This window comes from Colletotrichum scovillei, assembly GCF_011075155.1.
Source record: "Colletotrichum scovillei strain TJNH1 chromosome Unknown Contig00009, whole genome shotgun sequence".
In the NCBI taxonomy this organism is placed as follows: domain Eukaryota; kingdom Fungi; phylum Ascomycota; class Sordariomycetes; order Glomerellales; family Glomerellaceae; genus Colletotrichum; species Colletotrichum scovillei.
In genome coordinates, this window is record NW_023336267.1 from 4,825,137 (window position 1) to 4,842,820 (window position 17,684).

The following is a 17,684-nucleotide window of genomic DNA, read 5'->3' on the forward strand; positions in this document are numbered from 1 at the left end:
GGTCCTGGATTTAAGGATGGTAGGTAAGCCGATGTAAACTCTCCAAAGTCTTTGTATAAGTCGCATTTGGTCTGGAAGCTTGGTCAGTGCATGAGTCGCATAACAATACTGCTGACATCCCGTCGCTCTTATGACGCTAAGTCAGAGAAGACCACTTTCGCCGGAATATTACCTGCTGAAGCATCGGCAAAGCGGCACCCTAGCAACAGGGCAAATCCTTTTCCTCAAGAACAGCCTGGACTGCCCCATGGTCTGATGAATGTTATTCAGTAGTCCGGCAGTCTCGAGGTTCAAACGCAGTTGGCCCTCAGCTTCATACTAATCTGGAGAGCGAGTATATATACCATCTGCTTTGCTGAAAACCGGATTCCAGATATATCCGTACAATGTCATTGCCGAACCCACTCGGCCGAATCCTGCCTGCAAGGGGTAGAAGCTTGTATTCACGGTTTGACGTGATCGATGAACAAGCAGCTAACTGATGTCGCTATTCCGCAGTGGGCCTTGGCCATCCACTTTACAAATTAACTGCCTCCTTTTCGCGCTGACAGCTTCGGTATTAGTAATACTATCTCCAACTTCATGAAGCTCAGGAATCTTTGAAATATGGTACCTCTGCCAGACTGGACATTCCAATCTTTCTTCTACTAATCTCACTCGTTTCGCTATCCTACTCTCGCCCTATCCTTAATCGACCAACAGAATGACATTGCGATTGGTCGGTTTCCAGTTGTTGGGACTGGCAGCTCTCCTGCTCTCACCAGCCTCATCGGCCCCTACTAACGGTTGCGATTGGCGGAACGCAAGTGAGGTCACGTCATTGCAGTCCGTCCCCGGAGCACGATCACTCGAGAACATTGCAGTTCGGGAGAATGGAAACCTCTTAGTCACCTCCACGGCCTCTCCGACCCTTTTCGATCTGTCGCCGGAAGCCAGACATGCGCCGGTTCCTGTTGTCACCATCAACGGCGTTAACAGTCTCCTCGGAATCACCGAACTTGGTGAAAAGGATGTTTTCTACGTCCTCGGTTCAAATCTGACCTCAACCGAAAACTCGAACGGCTTGTGGAAAGTCGACCTCCGTAAATTCCGCACCTCGCACAACGGGACTGTGCTCCAGTCAGCTGTGCTTTCTCTCGTCACGCTTGTCCCATCCGCTCTTCAGGTCAACGGCATGGCACGTTTGGCCAAGAACGATACTCAGAACCTGCTCATATCCGACTCTGGCCGTGGAACCGTCCTTCGCCTCAACGTGAACACCAAAGTCGTTGAGACTGTCCTTGCTGAGCCTGAGATGGCTCCGGTATCCTCGAGTTCGAGCATCGGCGTCGCCGTCAACGGGATCCGCCTCCGGGATAACAAACTTTATTTCGTGAGCTTGGACCAAGGCCTATTCGGCAGAGTCCCCATCTCTCTCACAACCGGAACAGCCACTGGCCCCGTGGAGACTTTGGCTACCAACATCACCTTTGGTGACGACTTCGCCTTGTCGAAAGACGGCAAGACTGCCTATGTTGCCACCAACGGTCCTCTGGAGGTTCTCGGAATCGATTTGGTACACGGAGGAAAGACTGTCGTTGCATCCTCGCCCCTTCTTGGAGCTGCATCTTCGGTAGCTCTGGACTTGCACCACCCTCGCAAGGTTTTGTACGTGACGGGCGCTGTGTCATCTGGCAATAGCACCGTTGGGCATGTGTCTCGCGTTACTTTGAGGTGCTAGACCGAGGAATGAGTGGAACCACAGAGCAATTCCCTCTCGTCTCGTATAGCGGGCGCGATGCTATCGTGAATAGTTTATATGCTGGGAGGTCTCTCTAATAGAATCATAGGTTCATGGCACAACCTAATGAAGATGGAATTGAAATAACAAAACAAATGGGGTATTATTGATCAAAAAACGCTATCTAAATGCTTTTCTTCCGCTCTTCCCACCAACTATGCAACGGTGGAGCTCCCGAGCATATGATGTTTATCGGCGTCTCCAACAGAAACCGATCGATGGCTTCCGGTGGACCAACGTCGAGATCGTCGAGTCGAAAGAGAGTCTGACCGTTTTCGCGTAGCATGGAGGAAAAGTTTGGTACTATTTCTGGGACTGCCAACAACTTGTAGCCCCTCTCTAGGAGGCCAGTTCCTGTCATGGCGTCGATCACGGCTTTTGCTGGTTCAACTTTTGCAACGATCAGTCCTCAGTCATAGACGGTAGCTGGCTGGAGTATGGTTGGAATACACGACTTACCCATGCCGTACTTCTGCATCTCTCGTTCAGTCTCGATGATCCGGTATTTGGTGAATAGGGGGTCCGTCGTCTCCAGCTTTCGTGCTTGGATATGCATGTTGAGAAGGTTCACCTCGAACGGTCCACCATGTGTCACCCACGCAGTCCAAAAGTCTTGCTTTTGAACCTTTTCCACATACTGAACCAGGTCCTTGATCATGTTCTTCTCGAATATCCATTCCACACTCTCCAGATTCCAAAAGGCGGGTCCAAATGAGTCCATCGATCGATCTAGAACGTTTGCTGCGGCGCCTATGAGTCTCCGCATGAAATCGTCATTGGTCATTCTCGACCTCCAAATCGTAGGGTCCTTGACGTAAGCATCAAAGGTTTGGCGCATGCTGAACGGCTGCACGGCGATAGCCTCAGAGTCCAGCCAGAGCGCGTAGTCGTACTCGAGCTCCAGTGCTGCTGACATCTTCTTGATTGTCTGGTATTGGTATTTTCCACGTTCTTTTAGAAGTGCCGACGTATCATCGCCCGTGATTTTCCCGGCCGTCATGGAGTGAAAGACCGGAGGTAGGATGTCGAACATGTTGACAATGTTGATTTTCGGCTTCGGCCCGTTGATGTTCATCGCTGGCGTCGGGAAAATGCTGTAGGTTGGCCCACAGGGCTTCAACTTTTTCATCGCGTCTTGGAACATTACGACCTCATTTGAATCTGACACGATGACGTGGAAATCGATTTTTGACTGATCTGTACAAAGGCACATATAAGACTGCAGGAACTCTATCGCAAGAGGCATGTGTCCACTCTACGCTCGATTAGCAATTATTATCTATTCACCCCCAATGACCGGAACTTACAAATGTTGGGAGAATAACGGCGTACTTCATCTCCTGTAGCCTCTGTGATTCTGATGTTTCGTTCTTTTTCGATCCAAGATTGTACATCTCATCCTCTTCGTTAATTGCGCCATGTTGGTCATACGGATTAGCATGACTTGTTTGCGTTCCAGTCCTTTCTCCAGATAAGTCAAAAGAGTGAATATCGAAATGTGGCCATAGAGTATGGCTGAAGAACACCACCAACACCACAATACCACTCAGACAGCTCAAGTACAACCACCGAGCCTCTCTGGCCGACGTAGAAAATGGCTTCGTCAATATCATGGTGTGCCGTCGTCCATTATCCTCCCACAAAAGGTTGCATCCCAAGGAAGTTATTCAACCAAACTTAACTGCCCGCCGGTGGTTGGGATGGCGCTCACTTCCACTTTATACCATAGCCACCAAAATGTCTGTTCTACGCCCACCGGGCCTGTAGGTTTTCTGTGGCGTGGTCCGCCTATCAACTTACAAATACTTGCCCGATTTCTAGTTCAGCATAGATAGACTATGTCGGAGGGGCTATGCCTTATCGTCAGTCCATCAGAGATGCCGATAGACATTGACTGTTTCGAAAATGTGAGTTGCTGGGGTTCAACTCATGATATTAACTTTGCCGCTGAAACGCTCGCATTCCGTAGAAGCCGTTTGGACGGGTTTCTGTTAGCCGTGATTGCGTCTCCCCCACACGCGAAATATCCTTCATTATTGCCACTTGTCATGAGCTGGACCATCGGAACTATGTACAACTGCAATTGACAGTCCGTGGTTGTGGAACTCAGGGTCCCCCCATGTTGTGTCGCATCCCTTTGCCTTACCGGGTTGCTTTTAGTCGATTGTTGCGGAGCTGCTAAGCTTCAGAACGCCCCATCCGCGCGGCTACCCCGTCGCTCAAGCGTCCACTTGCCCTCCCGCCGGAAAGCTTGTCTGATACTTGGTCCCCGCAAACAAGCAGAGCCATGCTAGTGACGCTCGGTTTCCCAGACCGGCGGCCTGGTGTGGATGGAACGGAGGATTGATGAAACCCATCATCGGTGAGGTGTCTACTATCATCTTGTAAGTCATCTGAACAGTTCCATGTTGGCAGCGAGATCACTACGACGCAGCGTTGGTTGTGTGGTCGTATCAGTGAAGTCGAGAATTGTTTGATGACATGATGCAGAAAGGTTTACGCGGAAATTTTGATGACGTGAGAAACGAGAGCGAAGGTTTGCTCATCTTCAGTCTGTCACTTATGAAATGCCGACAGCGGCCATTCAATTTCCCTGGGTTTGAGTTTCTGCTCGCCCTTCGGTTTGCGCCGATAACCCTTGACGCCCTGTACCTAGTGGTCCACTCACATTTGACTGACAAGTGGGCATAACAAAGTCTGAAGAAATTAACTCCAGAGTTTGTGTGACACTAAGAATAATGCAGCAACTGGAAGAGAGCAGCGTCGTAATCCACTCTTAACTGCCTACAGCTCGTATCGTCAATTGGAGACAGCACACTTAAATACATGATCCGATATGATTTCATAACTCTCCCCCACCTCCGTCATCGACTCGCTCGGAGTTTTCCTTTACTTGAAGATAGCGCTCCTTTACTGACACGCTCTCGTACGCATCATGGCCCCCAGCCTTCTGATACCAGTAAGCAACCACGGCGTATAGACATTTATTGCCTGAGCCCCAGTCATTGGGCTTATATTTCTCAATGTAGGCCTCGAAGCTTTTGTGAAAAGGCACGTCATCGCACACGTGGAAGCGACAGACTGAAGTGTGCCCGTTGGCATCCAGCTCAATGTAAGGTTGGCAGGCATAAGCGCTGTCAAAGGTCGGAAATGGCGGTTCGGCCGCCCACGCGTAGCCCACATAATCTTCAGAACCGGTGCCAAAGGTTGACGGGAACTTTTCGCCGTCGACGAAGAACTTCTCGTCTCCCTCGCCCCACCACCAGTCGATCGACTTGTCGCCGCCAACGCCGTACCACCAGTCCTTTGATGGGACCTTGGGATCTTTCCAGCGGTTCCACACGTGCATCTGCACGCCGCAGAATCTTCCAGGGCCGTTATCTAACATTAATAAAGGCCAGTCGATCTCGCGGCCCTCTTTCTTCGGCTTCTCGAGAAAGGCATCTCGGTGCCACTTGGCGTGGAACCGAAGCATGTACTTCGCAGACTTTTCCAGTGGGCGGTGGCAGATGGTGAAGAATAGCTTCTGCTCCTTCTTGCCATCATTGACCAGCTTGATCTCAGCGCGATCGGAGAATGGCATGAACCAGTGACTGTAGAAACCACCCCCGTCTGTTGAGCCCTGGGGCAAGGAGCGGTAGGTCTGGATGCCCGGAACGCTACCAAAGAAGTCACCCAGTGGTGCCCAGACACTTGGAGACTTGTCATGATCCCAAGTGATCTGGATAGCGAGCTCCCGGAGAATTTGAGCGACATGATGAGAATCCTGGACCAGGTCCAACGGCACCACACGCATGCCAGTGATTGCTCGGTTGCCCGTCAACTCGCGAACAGTATGGCTCTTGCCCGGTTTGATGGTGAGAGTCAATGTTTCCATCGTGTCGCCCTTTGACCGAGGTAGTGCGGACCAACCACGTTGACTCAGTTCTCGGTCAGCTGCGGCCAGTGCCAGACAAGCCTCCCGATCGAAGTCGCCATCAAAGTGCGGAAGCGTAGTGTGTTTGGGAAATGAGGTGTAAGTGAAGTGATAATACGCTCCCCAGCCCGGTCCAAGGCGGATCTTGGCATACTTGTTGTACGGAATGGGAATGAAGCAGTTACGCCCTCTTGACAGAGTGGGCGTTATCGAGGGAAAATTATGTGGCATCCCTTGAAACCGATCGAAAAGATCCCGGAAGGGCATGTCCACAACAGGCTTGTCATCGTGCTCGTCGTCAATGAAGATCTGGATACGGCCGACATCCGGCATCGCGGACCAGGTCCGCCAGATGACTCCTGGACCCCGCTGCTCAAAGGCGACTACCCACTCGCCTTCTTCGCGAATGATGCCTCTCCCATCGTCGTTGGCGTCCCAGTCAATGTACTTGTCTTCCTTCGGGTCATAGCGTGAGGCCCGGTCATAGCTCGACATACACCCGCCGCGCTCTCCGGGCAACGGGGATTCGGCAAGACGTTCAAGATCGTAGAGCCGTCGCACTAGGTCGGGATATGTCAAATGCATTGCTGGAAGCGAAGGTCTTTTTTTTTTGTTGGACACGATCAAGTCCTGGTATGCGGGGATTTGAGAGTTCGTTTCCCCGGTTCGAGACGCCGCTGCGATTCCTCGACGTCTTATAAATATTGGGGTAAAACTGCAAGGCCAGCTCTGCATGACTAGCTTAGAGTTTGTTGCAGGTCAGGATTGGCCCCTTGATTCTGATTAGGCTCGTTCTTTGGTGTTTGTCATGAAACATGTCGGTGTCTTCCAGCGGCCTCGCCTCTCGTTTCCACGCGTCGTTCGATAGTCTACCACATGTAGTAATCGGCAAGGCAGGTCCTCAAGTGCCTCTTGCATTTTACGTCCGATGTCTGACGAAGAAGTTCAGCCTGGTTGTTCTCAAGCATTCGCGTGGAAGCATTGCTTCCATTAGACCTTCGAATTCGAGGTTGGCAGCTTTCTTAATAGGGAGGGAAATCGCGGCACTTGTTGCGTCATTGCTTCTGAATTAACGCAATGATTGTGAATTTCTCTATCACCGTTTCTAAGTCTTAAGCCTTATTTTCTTGTGTTGCCTAATTTCTGAGCTGACGTTTTATTCGAAAGTCCCCTCCTTCCACTACAACGTTGCCCGTCCATGGTGTGCACGAGACATCGTTCGTCCAGGCCTTCTGATCGATAACATCGCAGTCGAGAGCCCTTTAGCCTTACGAAATCAACAACTCAATACCAAGCTCCTGCTGAAAGCGCCTTTTGGCACGTACGAGAAACTTGAGACCCTCATACCCTGAACGCTCGCGACGGTAGGAAAGAGCGAGCATGCTAATGTCAATAAGCCGAACCTTCCGCCATTCTTTCCGACAACACTCCTCCATCATATCTATGGTGTACCGAAGCTCTTCCAAACTCTTCTGCCAATACCTGTAATACCGGGCATGTGCATTCGGGTCTCCACCTGTTACACGCGAGGTTATTCGCGAAGCGAACTCAATGGTCTCGACAGTCGCCGCAAGATTCGGAAAACCGTCGTACCTCGGAAGTTCGTTGTACTCGAGTGCACCTCCGAAAATCTCATGAATCAAATTCACCTTGAGATGCTTCACCCGACGAAACTGGCGTAGAGGATAATAATAACAATGTGCAGGCCGTTCGACGAGCCAGCCACATGTCTCGACGGTATCGGCGAGAGGGTTTACATCGCAGACTTCTGTATCCTCATCCTCAAGGCAGTAGTCATTGTCGATGACGAGCACCTTGAGCGAAGGCATACGTTCGAAAACTTCGTTTTCGGGTAACTCGCAATGGTAAAAGTGTGCCTCGACAAGTGAGGGGAGATGAGGAAAATTGTCTCCCTCGAGTTGGTAACAATCTCTCAATGCCAAGTGCTTCAATGAAGGTAGAGACGACAGCATTGGGATCCAAACCGGTATGATGTATGATGAATTGCAGGAGATATCGAGGCTCTTCAAGCCTTGTAGCTTCAACGAGACTGTCTTGGCAAAGTCGCTGTAGGTGGCATCGTCATATACAGATAGGCCCTTTCTCACCATGCAATCCCATTCAAGTCGATCACCGTGGCTCCGAGTCTTGAACATTTTTAGGTGCTGTATGTCGTTTTGGTATGCTGGGTTGATGCATTCCAGAGCATCCCAAAAGCCAAGGAAGCCTCGCCCAGAGATAGGGTTCTTGTAGAGAACCTCGTAACAAGCTCCTAACAGCCGCTGATTCCCGGCTTTCGCTAGACTGACGAGGCCCGCTCCATTATCTGGTGTATATGGCATTCTTCCATGTTCGATCGGATAGGAGTTACCGAACTGGTGCGAAATTCTCCAGTATCGATCTAGTTGTTGGGTCGAAGTCTTATATGTACACTCGGTCTTGTAACTAGGGAAAAGGTCGTCCTCGACAATCTTTTCGGCAATGATGAGCAGCAGCTCATATGGCAGAGAAGTCAACGTGGCCGGAATCATCTTATTCGACAAGGTATTCTGGCTCTTCGGGTGTGATTGAGAAGATTGCATGTCGATGATGTATCTTGAGATCCGTGGGTTGGATCTATTGCAAATGGTTGGCTTTATGTCGACCTTCAATAGGATATGGGTGCCTCTATCTCAACGTTCAGGAAGATATGCACGCCCTTTTATAGGGAAAGATGAGTACAATGGGGAATCAAATTTTGACTCAATCCTCAAGGTAGGCGGTGCTGACCTCTCTCCGACACATACATAGTTGTGGAGGTCGCCTATGGCGGCCCGGCACCCTGCGGAGGAAATCTGTTGATTTCTAGATAACAAGGTACAGTACTTCGACTACCTTACTTGGTATCTTTTGATTGCAGTTGATCTCTTTTATAGTTGGCAGGGGCGTCGTCTTTGCCGAGACTAGGTGGTAACCTTGAGGGCAAAGAACGTGTTCACCTCGGAATACCATCTCGGCGGTTTCTCAGTCGTAAGCAAGCTGCCGAATCATCCAAGTCTCACGCGTATGGATTTAATGAATACGCTCCTCGAATTTCATCAAATATACTGGTATCTAACATTGTCGAACTAATCACAATGTCAATGGCAGTCAGTATGTATCCTTATCGGGTCTTTCCCTCAAATCCTTCAACCAAACAAACCCTGTAGCAAGACAATGCCAAGGTCCTCTTTGAAAATCCTGGCATAATCCAGCGCAAGCTTGCGCAAGAATTGTTTTTCTTCCTCCGTTCTATCCGGGTCATCATCATCAGCAATGACCCGAATATCAAGAACTCGGACCTGCTTATACACATCCCGGCACTGCCTGAACAGAAACTTGAGCAGCCTCTCCATCTCTTCTGAAATCAACTCCTCCAATTTCAGTGTAGAATATTGCATCCCGAGTGGCCAAGAAGGTAGCAAAGCAGATTCAACGAGCCCGTTCCACCTCCCATCTTTTGTCAGCAGCTGGGGCACATGTCTCAGGTCAAAACTGCCATTGAGAAGCTCAATCGTCTCAACAGTCTTCCTAGCCGCGCAGCCATTGGTGTCGCCGCACATGAGCTGCAACAGACTCGCGACCTTGAGGTGCTTCACCGCCCTGAGCCCATGCGCCTGCAGAGGGTACGCCGATGTTGAGAGAATCGTCATCTGCCATTCTATTTCGTACCAAGTAAACGTCTCCAAAGTGTCCGCAAAAGGCGCAAAGGCTTGGGCGTCGTGCGTGAGCTCTATCACCCACATGTCTCCGATAGTAAGAGTGCGCAGCGCCGGGAAGCACTGGAAGAAGTCCTTTTGTGTGTAGGAGCCGCCTGTGGCAAGACGGCAGTTGAAGAGACACAGGTCCGTGATCCGCCGCAAGGCAGGCATATGGGATTCTACAAAGTCGCAGACCACATTGTTCATGTGTCTCAAGGCCAGACGCTCGAGACTGGGAAGTTTGGGAATGGCCCTGAACCAGTGGGCCCGGGACCGTGAATTTAGTCGTTCATAGCGTCCTACGTCGCCGGAGAGCTCCAGAGTCCTCAAATGGCTCAATCCGGAGGGGTCGAGTAGAGGTAGTTTTGGTAGCACGCTTCCCCCCACTCCGCAATCGCGATCACGGTCTATTCGTAGTTGAATAACCCTTTGCTGGAGCTCAGCTCCTGACAATGCCAGTGTAATCTGTAGCTTGCGCGAGTTGATTAACCGCTTATCATCCGTAACGACGATACGTCTATAGAGGAGTTCGGCACAGATGTGTGAGAAGCGGCTGTTGACCCGCGCCAGGCTGAGTATGTCCTTTCTACTCTGTGGGTCTACGGGATCGAGATGCTCTTTGAGGGCTACAGATTTCCCGTAATGTCCCATGTCGCGCGATGACGCTTGACTGTATTCTAGCAACTTGACAACGTCGCCTGGAAAGGGAGAGAGTTCGTCAACAAGGTTGCCGAAGATTAGCAACAGAGTCTCGGTGGGCAGTTGGTTAATAGACATTGTTAGCGATGAAGGATAGTTGCTATCAACCTTTTGTCTCGTGCCAAAAAGTTTTGTGAGTGTCGGATTTGCGTCAAGTTGTCGTTGACTAGATACGTAGACCGATGCATCTGCAGGCTTGGGTTAAGACATCAGATAGAATCATTCTCGAGGGAACCGACTTAGAATACTATCAAGCAAGTGTTTCTCCGAAAGCAGCCTTTTGGCTTGAGAGAAAAAAACATGCTTTTGAGCTGCCATCCGGGTAAAGAGAAGGTGGGCACCATGAGAGCAAGAGATGAAGAGATTTGACCCTCGCTAGTCGTCAAAAAGCTTGACTTGCCCATCATTCGGAGGTGCCCTGCGTATGTAGTAGCAAACTTTCTCAGCGTTTACTTCTCAGCGTTTAGAGCAATTCAGCCTACACATGGGAGCAAGCTATCCAATAAGCTAAACCCTCAATAGACCCCCGGAATAATAGTCCACTTCTTCCCAACCTTCTCCTCCCCAAACTGCCCAACATACCACCGCCTCCCGCTCCTCGCCCTCGGAAACATGACAAAAATCTCATTCAAAAAGAACGCCCTTCCAGGTACGCTCCACCCGCTGGCCATCCAGAACCCAAACCACTCCACCCACTCGCAAAAGTAATGCGGGTACAGCATATACCGAAACAGCATCGTGTCAGGCAGCCGATAATGCTTGTCCACGCCCTTTGCCATATCCGTATTACCCTCCAGCTTCTGTTGCTTCGCAATCTTGGCCTGGCGCCGCTGCTCCGTCCTGCGGATCTCGCGCAGCTCCTCGTCGTGGAAGTAGTTCAGCGTCAAGCCGACGTAGAAGACGGCGATGCCCGCGGCAAACTGCGCGATGCCGCCGCGGCCGAGGGCAGAGTCCCATGCTGAGGCTGTGGTGGGGCCGTAGGCGGCGAGGTAGCTTCCCAGGCAGGTCGCATTCATGAGCTGGAAGAGGACGGCCGAAGAGGCGACGACGACGTGGATCGGGGACATTGAGGGTTGGAGAATCGGGAATAGGACGGCACGGTAGGCGTAGTGGATAGTCTGCAGTGGCGCCCAATTGTCAGTCGACGTAGATCTAGTAATGGGCAATCAAAAAGAGGGACGGGAGATCGTACGAATAACCCAGCGAGCACCTTATTCTGCCACGGCAGATCGTCAATGCCAACCTGCCGCGGCAGGGTGTTCATAATGTACAACAACGTCGTGACGCCCGGAATCTCCATCAGGAACCACGCCAGACGGCCGGGGATGTTGAGGCGGCTCGTGACCGAGGTCTTGCCCATGCCGTACCAATTGATGACATACTGCAAAGAGCCGAACTACACAGACATGCAAAAGTCAGCAAAGGTCAGCCACAGGTGTTTTGACCAAATGGCCCATGGAAGTTGTTGTTGTTGCATACCACAGGCCAGGAAAGCTGCCACACGGTAGTGATGGTCTGCCAGTTCTCCCGCGTCGGCGGGAGCCACCCCTCAATCAGGGACATTTCCGGTTCCTTGTCGACTGGTGAAGGACGATCCAATTGCAGAGAACTAGAGGAAACAGAGTAGCAGAGAGTAGTATGAGTCAAAAAGCCCCAGAAGAACAAGGTATTGTGGCGTGGTGCGCTTTCCCGCCTTCTCAAGTCCCCCACCGTAGATTGTAGGTATGTGGAAAGTGCGACACAAAATCAATGACATCAAGCAGCTTGGGTGGAATTGGCGGCGGGAGCTCCGGGTCTTGGGCCTGCGACGCGTTGAAGCCACGGCTTGCCAGACCGCTTTCCCCATTCGCCTTAGCAATGGCGGGGTTGAAAGAGCTGCTCTGCAAATCGGGGAGGTTCCCCTGAGCATCCTGTACAGCTACCCCTTGCAGCCTCCACCACAGCTTCAGGAACACGTCAAAATTACCGAGTAGAAATCCCTTAACCATTTCTTGACAAATTTCACAAGAATATTCAGAGATCCCAGCGTAAGCTATAGGGCCATGATTCTTCTTCCATTCATCAGCTATCGATCCTATAAAGCCACTATTTCCAACGCCGCCCGCTGAGAGGAAATGTTTGTACAGCAAAAGGCTCAGTCAACTCTGCTTGTCTTAGTCGTAGTCTGTCCATGCTCTGCGCAAGAATTCAAATGATACGAAAACGCCGCAATCATAAAAAGCACTGGAGCTTCTTCTGCTCACATTACGATGCAATCCCTTTCCCTCCCTCCTTGCGAACTTCCTACAACGCCGCCGGGTCCCAGCACGCGCCCGCGACCGGCGCCCATACCTGGCCGCGAGGGCGACAGCGGGAATGACGGCCCGGCACCCCCGTTGCCTTGTCGATTGACGGGACTGCTCGCATGATGGTGAGGGTGTCCAGGAGGTGGTTCGTACTTGGCAGCCGCCTGCGCCTGCTCATACGTCGGCGGGGCATCATCCATGCCTTCGTCAGCCGGCCGATTTACGCCTTGTCGACGAGCAGGAACCGTCGGCGGAACCAGTGGTCGCACCATCTGAGGCGGTTGTCCAGGCTGCCGACCCGACGTGGGTGGTACTGCAGCACTGCTCACGTTGGTGCTAGAATTCCGACGGCTACCGCGAGAAGCAGTTGAGTTGCCATTGCTGTTGCTGCGTGCACCGGTGCCGGTTCGGGCAGCCTGCCTGTCGGCTGCACGTCTAGTCGTGGGCCCTTGTTGCAATCTGGCCTGTTGCTCAATATACTGCTCGCTAAGCTGACTCTCGCGCCGGCGAGCCGACTGCTCTGCCCGATGGCGTTGTTCCTCTTCTTCCTGTAGCTGAAGCGCGAGGGCAAGATCTCGATCCTCCTGCTCATGATTCGGCGACAGGGGCATCTCGTCACCTTGCGCCGGAGCCTCGAGATGCTTGTTGCGGCCGCGGCCCGGCACAGTAGTCCAGCCTCCTTCATTGGCGCTACTCGTGTCGATTCTCGGTCGGTTATGGGCATTGTTTCTCGGAGCAGGTTGTCCCCTGGAGTTCCCTTGTGGTTGCTCCCCGCCCACGATCCTGAAGTCGCCAGAATAGTATTCCGTGCGTTCGCCATTCACGTCGGCTAGGGATTCCCACACAATTTCATCGTGGGTGGCGTAGCCTGCGTCGGTGACGAGGACCAGGAGTTGCTGTGTAGCAGGGTGCCGGTACAGTGTTGAAAAGTGATCGTTTCTAAACAGAATGGCAAATGAGCCCGGTTTCATGGCCTTTGTGATAACCTCCAGTCCAGATGGCGTCAGCTGTGTGGCTGAAGTCTCCAAAAACGCCTTAATCGACTGTATGTCTGAGTATATCCGCTCCTCCTCTTCCGTCAATTCTCCCAACCTCTCCTGCAGCTCCTCGTCTCGAAACAGGAGCGTCTGCACGTCTTCAAAAGAGGCAGCTTGGCGCTCAAAAGCAGGGTAGGCCGGATCATTCTTAGTGGGCAGCCACCCATGGATAAGCGGAATGGCAAAAGCAGCATAGAGCGCCATCTCTCTAGTGTCTTCGAAAGTTCCGGGAATCAAGTCGTCGCGTTCGGTCGGGTGTAAGTGAGTCAAGGAAGTGCGCTTAAAGGCCTTGATGATTTCAGGTGTGGGAACGAAACGTGGATTTACGTTCATTCCTGTGTGAAGCCCCTTCAAAAAGGCATACAGCTGGGATACATCAGGTAAAGCTTCTTGCGTTCGCCTCATCAGCTCATCGACGACCGCGTCCAGTAAGTACCCGAGACTGATTTGCTCTCGAGAGCGGAGGACCTCTATCAAGGCCGTTTCTGATAGAGACGATGGAGTTGTAAGTGTAAGCGCGTTGACCAAGGCAAGAAGAGGGCAAGGGCCGTTAGCATTCTGTACGAGGATGGGCGAAACTCGCGGGTTCTTATCCGCGCTATGATCGTGCCAACGGACGTTCTTGATCTGGTATGTTTCGGCCTTGCCGTCCACAGGACGTGGGGGTTGGCGCGGAGGTTGTTCTTCGTCGTCGTTCCGCGGAGGCAATGCTGGCGCTACCTTGTCGTCGGAGACCTGATCGGGCCTGTCGTGCGTTTGATCCGGCATTTGCGATCTGCCCGGCGGAGGGCCAGCGGGCGGTTCGACGTCGATGAGATTCCAATCATCCATAGGCCCGTCTTCGACTGTGGGAGGTGGGATAACGGAAGCGGGTGCGGGGGCCTTTGCCTTGCCCTTGTTCTGTCCCCCTTCGTCGTCCCAGGCATTCTGGTCTGCAATTGCATCGTTGGGAATAGAGGCTACAGGTAATTCTAGCGGTTTCTTGCTCTGATTCTCCGGCAAGTCGTCCCATGCCGGTGAGGTAGGTTCCGAGGGGAGCGATAGCAGTGCTGGAGAGGTCGAAATGGCGGGCAATTTTGGCTCTTGCGTTGCAGCCCATGCATCGCGCTCAGACTCTCCGCTATTCTGAGTACGCAAAGACTGCTGGGCGCTGGCGGCGGCAGCTCTCTGAGCATGCTGGTCGAGGGCAGGTTGCCATGGATTATTACTGATCTCGCCGGTGCTCATCTGCGAAAGTGGCTGCGCCGGAGGCATCGTCGGGGTCCCGTTGGTGGGCGGTGATGTTGGATTTGAGTCGTCGCGGACTTCCTTGCGCTTGAACGGGTTTGTGTCGGATCGTGAAGGTGGCGCTCCTGGCCGTAATACCAGTGGGATCTCGTTGGACTCGCTTCTTGTCTCGCCGGCGATTTGAGGTTTGTGGCCGTCAACGTCATTCCATACTCCGTTGGTCATCTCGGGGGCCTGTGCCGTGACCCCGCCAGGCTTCAGAGATTCGGGAATGTCTTGGGGTATTGTTTGTTGGTTCAGAGCAGCAGCGCCCCTTTGCTGAGGAGCATCGTCCCAAACACTGTCTACGTCGGAAGGAGAATCGGTTGCGCTCCAAAGCTCTTTCCGCATGTCTTCAACCCGCGGGGCAGCAACGTTGGTGTCGAGTGAGGTCTCGTTGGGGACGGGCTTGCGGGTAACCATGTCGACGAGGGTCCCGAGGTCTCGGACTTGGGTGGTCGTAACGGAATGAACTCGTGAGGGTGGCTGTCGTTTGTCGCAAGCAAATGAAAGCAACGCGAAATCAGAATGTCTTCGATTTGGGCGAAATTATGCGGCTGAGAGAGCTGTAGGTGTGGTTGAGGATGTTCGGCGAGCGGCTAGGCGAGAACGAGGGCGTAGGTGAAGGTGAGATTGAAGCTCCAGTAGGTGTCGTCATTCGTAGTGGGCTGTGAATAGAAACCTCTCAATTATTGCACTGGAAGCGATCAGCAGCCAACAAGAGACAATCGACCAACGGCAATCCCGGAACCGTTTGGTAGAATAGGTAATCAAACGGCAGGCTCTTGAGGGCCAGTGTATGCCGAATGCTGTGAAAGACAGGCTGCCGAAAAGGATGAAGCCAAATGTCTGGAGGTTGCAGGAAAGAGAGTCTGAGGAACCTTGGAACGGAACTTGCTGGGAAGCCAAAAGAGCACCTCAATGGAAGCCAAGACCAGCCTGCTGCAGCTGCGGCGGCAACGAGCAAGCAGTGGCCCTGACAAGGTACCTGTGCTGGTACAGACACTGGACGAATACACCAGGACCATCACTGCACTGTAAGGTAAGGTATTCGTACACCTCAGCAGCCGTCGTAACGGAGAAAGCCCACGCAACCCGTCGGGACGCAAGCACACGGCGCAACGCTGGCGGGTTGCGGGCGGGCATGCACAAGTGGCGGTGCGCCTTACACTTTCAGGTTTCGTTCCTTCCAAAATCCCCCACCACCTCCTCCTCCCAAGTTTGAGGTACCTTACCTGGAGAGGTACTCCCCGAGGTACTTCCATTCGTATTCCGGTACGTACTGCTGACTTGACGTCTTTTTTCGTCCCGGATTCCCCATCTCTTCTAGAGACTCTTCCCGCCGACCTCTTCCCCAGCACTGCACCTCGACGTTTAGAACTGGGACCCGTCAGTTTTATCTCGCACATCACTTGGATGGATAGAAGGGATGTCAATGGAACTTCTCAAGAGTTGGGACAAACGCTCCTCAGCACCTACCATTGCTGCCTCGAATCTCTGATACTGGGTTTTCAGCAAGGCATGGACCTCAACGACACCATCCGCCTTGCTTCACCACCAACTCCGTACCATCGCCTCTCCGCTGCGGCACGACCAAGTGGGCCCCTGGACGCAGACCCGGCGCGGCACAAGCATCTCGAGTTACGCGGACAGGGTACCGCCGCTGCCACCAGAAGCTCTCTCGCAGTCTGTAGAGCGCTGAAGGCATGGTGAGAAGAGATACACCTGCGGCAAAGAGCCAGCGGCAATTACACCATGCTCGTTGACTGGCCCTGGCAAGACTTCGCCCTGTGGGAATATCCTTGGATACCTCCTCGAGTCGTCCACCGACTACACAAAGCGGAATCGCCAGGCAACAGCATACATGCAGGAATCATATGAGACCTACCTACTACAACATAGCAAAGCATCGCTGCTCGCATAGGGCCAAAATGTCACGGGCCAATGGCGAGCATCATTGGAAGATAAGACAAACCACAATTCGTACACATGGGGATTCTTTAGCGGACATGGCGAATTGCGGTACACGCATGGTGACGACGACAATGGCCATGAACCATTCGCGGCTGTCCTCGATAATTTCTCGTCAACCAGTACAAAACTATCGGGTAAGATGGCACAGCATGTCGCCGAAAGCTTGCGCGTCCACTCGATCAGCACGCGCGCAGTACACCGCCAGCCACCCGCCCGCTGTCTGATGCTCAGTGAACGACATTGCGATACCGAGATACGACTTGGGCAGCAAATGAAAGAGCCGTCCTCGTCGATCCATGCCTACATCTACAGCTTGACGCAGACGGCCGAGACCAGATTGAATCAATCATCATGGAACATCCAGAGACGACGGGTGGAAAATAGAAAAAAGCAAGAAACGGTACCCTTGGAAGAGAGGTGCCCGCGCCATTGCCCAGTGGGGTAGAGTTGTGGCGTCTACAGCTTCAGCCACACACTAGACGGTACGTACTCCTGAATACCATGGATGCTCCCCGCGCAATGACGCAGCCCGCCGTCCGGTGCTCCGTGCCCGTGACTCTACCGGACAGGGACAGACCCCGCCTCTCCGTCCAGCACCAAAGCCTCCGCCGTCTAGCTGCGTGAGCGCCCACGATGCCTTAACAGCCAGCTGTTTGTTGGTGACGCATCACCAGTTAGTGTCAAAGCTATGTTCGCTCGGAGGCTTGTATACTCGCATACAGCCCACAGTTCATACAACCCTCAGCCCTTTTTGCAACTCCTCAAGGCCCGAGCCTCCGTTTCAAGACGGGGTCAAAGACGGGGGACACGCCGGCTGCCACCACGAGGCCTTATGGCCCATGGGAGTCGCCGACGCTGTACGTTCAGCTTTGGGAACTTCCTTACCTAGGTTTTCTACCATGGACGAGGCAGGCCACGACAGGCCTACATGAGAGGAGACCACCCCCCCCCCTCCCCCCTTCGAAGCATGAATCTCGTTCGGAGCATTATGGGTGGCTTCACTAACAT

The 17,684-nt window shown here is 52.7% G+C and overlaps 6 protein-coding genes across 6 annotated transcripts; 1 reads left to right on the forward strand and 5 right to left on the reverse strand.

The window, feature by feature from the left end:
- Positions 1-703: 703 nt before the first annotated feature.
- On the forward strand, positions 704-1,720 carry HER10_EVM0006181 (uncharacterized protein; the record flags this gene model as incomplete). The annotated part of the gene is made up of 1 exon (XM_035475773.1): positions 704-1,720. One exon carries the CDS (start codon positions 704-706, stop codon positions 1,718-1,720), a length of 1,017 nt encoding a protein of 338 aa, XP_035329436.1.
- A 184-nt stretch (positions 1,721-1,904) lies between these two features.
- HER10_EVM0013066 (uncharacterized protein) lies at positions 1,905-3,393 on the reverse strand (the record flags this gene model as incomplete). The annotated part of the gene is made up of 4 exons (XM_035482436.1): positions 1,905-2,170; positions 2,240-2,429; positions 2,463-3,035; positions 3,088-3,393. The coding sequence occupies 4 exons, from the start codon at positions 3,391-3,393 to the stop codon at positions 1,905-1,907; spliced, it is 1,335 nt and encodes a 444-aa protein (XP_035330287.1).
- Positions 3,394-4,622: 1,229 nt separating this feature from the next.
- On the reverse strand, positions 4,623-6,281 carry HER10_EVM0006023 (uncharacterized protein; the record flags this gene model as incomplete). The annotated part of the gene is made up of 1 exon (XM_035475621.1): positions 4,623-6,281. One exon carries the CDS (start codon positions 6,279-6,281, stop codon positions 4,623-4,625), a length of 1,659 nt encoding a protein of 552 aa, XP_035329413.1.
- Positions 6,282-6,964: 683 nt separating this feature from the next.
- HER10_EVM0002075 (uncharacterized protein) lies at positions 6,965-10,192 on the reverse strand (the record flags this gene model as incomplete). Its single annotated transcript, XM_035471801.1, has 2 exons — positions 6,965-8,341; positions 9,017-10,192. 2 exons carry the CDS (start codon positions 10,190-10,192, stop codon positions 6,965-6,967), a joined length of 2,553 nt encoding a protein of 850 aa, XP_035328938.1.
- A 239-nt stretch (positions 10,193-10,431) lies between these two features.
- HER10_EVM0007507 (3-oxo-5-alpha-steroid 4-dehydrogenase) lies at positions 10,432-11,851 on the reverse strand. The gene is made up of 3 exons (XM_035477062.1): positions 11,594-11,851; positions 11,307-11,510; positions 10,432-11,232 (listed from the first exon to the last, which is right to left on the reverse strand). Exons 1-3 carry the CDS (start codon positions 11,675-11,677, stop codon positions 10,630-10,632), a joined length of 891 nt encoding a protein of 296 aa, XP_035329615.1. The 5' UTR covers positions 11,678-11,851; the 3' UTR covers positions 10,432-10,629.
- A 311-nt stretch (positions 11,852-12,162) lies between these two features.
- HER10_EVM0002069 (uncharacterized protein) lies at positions 12,163-15,756 on the reverse strand. The gene has a single exon (XM_035471795.1). It carries the CDS (start codon positions 15,123-15,125, stop codon positions 12,354-12,356), a length of 2,772 nt encoding a protein of 923 aa, XP_035328937.1. The 5' UTR covers positions 15,126-15,756; the 3' UTR covers positions 12,163-12,353.
- Between the last annotated feature and the right edge of the window lie 1,928 nt (positions 15,757-17,684).

Coding starts and splice junctions, on each gene's coding strand:
- HER10_EVM0007507 (XM_035477062.1), bottom strand. CDS start 11,677: ATGTCCCTGATTGAGGGGTGGCTCCCGCCGACGCGGGAGAACTGGCAG. Junction 11,511..11,593: donor GGCAGCTTTCCTGGCCTGTG/GTATGCAACAAC, acceptor ATGTCTGTGTAG/TTCGGCTCTTTGCAGTATGT. Junction 11,233..11,306: donor AGGTGCTCGCTGGGTTATTC/GTACGATCTCCC, acceptor GCGCCACTGCAG/ACTATCCACTACGCCTACCG.
- HER10_EVM0002069 (XM_035471795.1), bottom strand. CDS start 15,125: ATGGTTACCCGCAAGCCCGTCCCCAACGAGACCTCACTCGACACCAAC.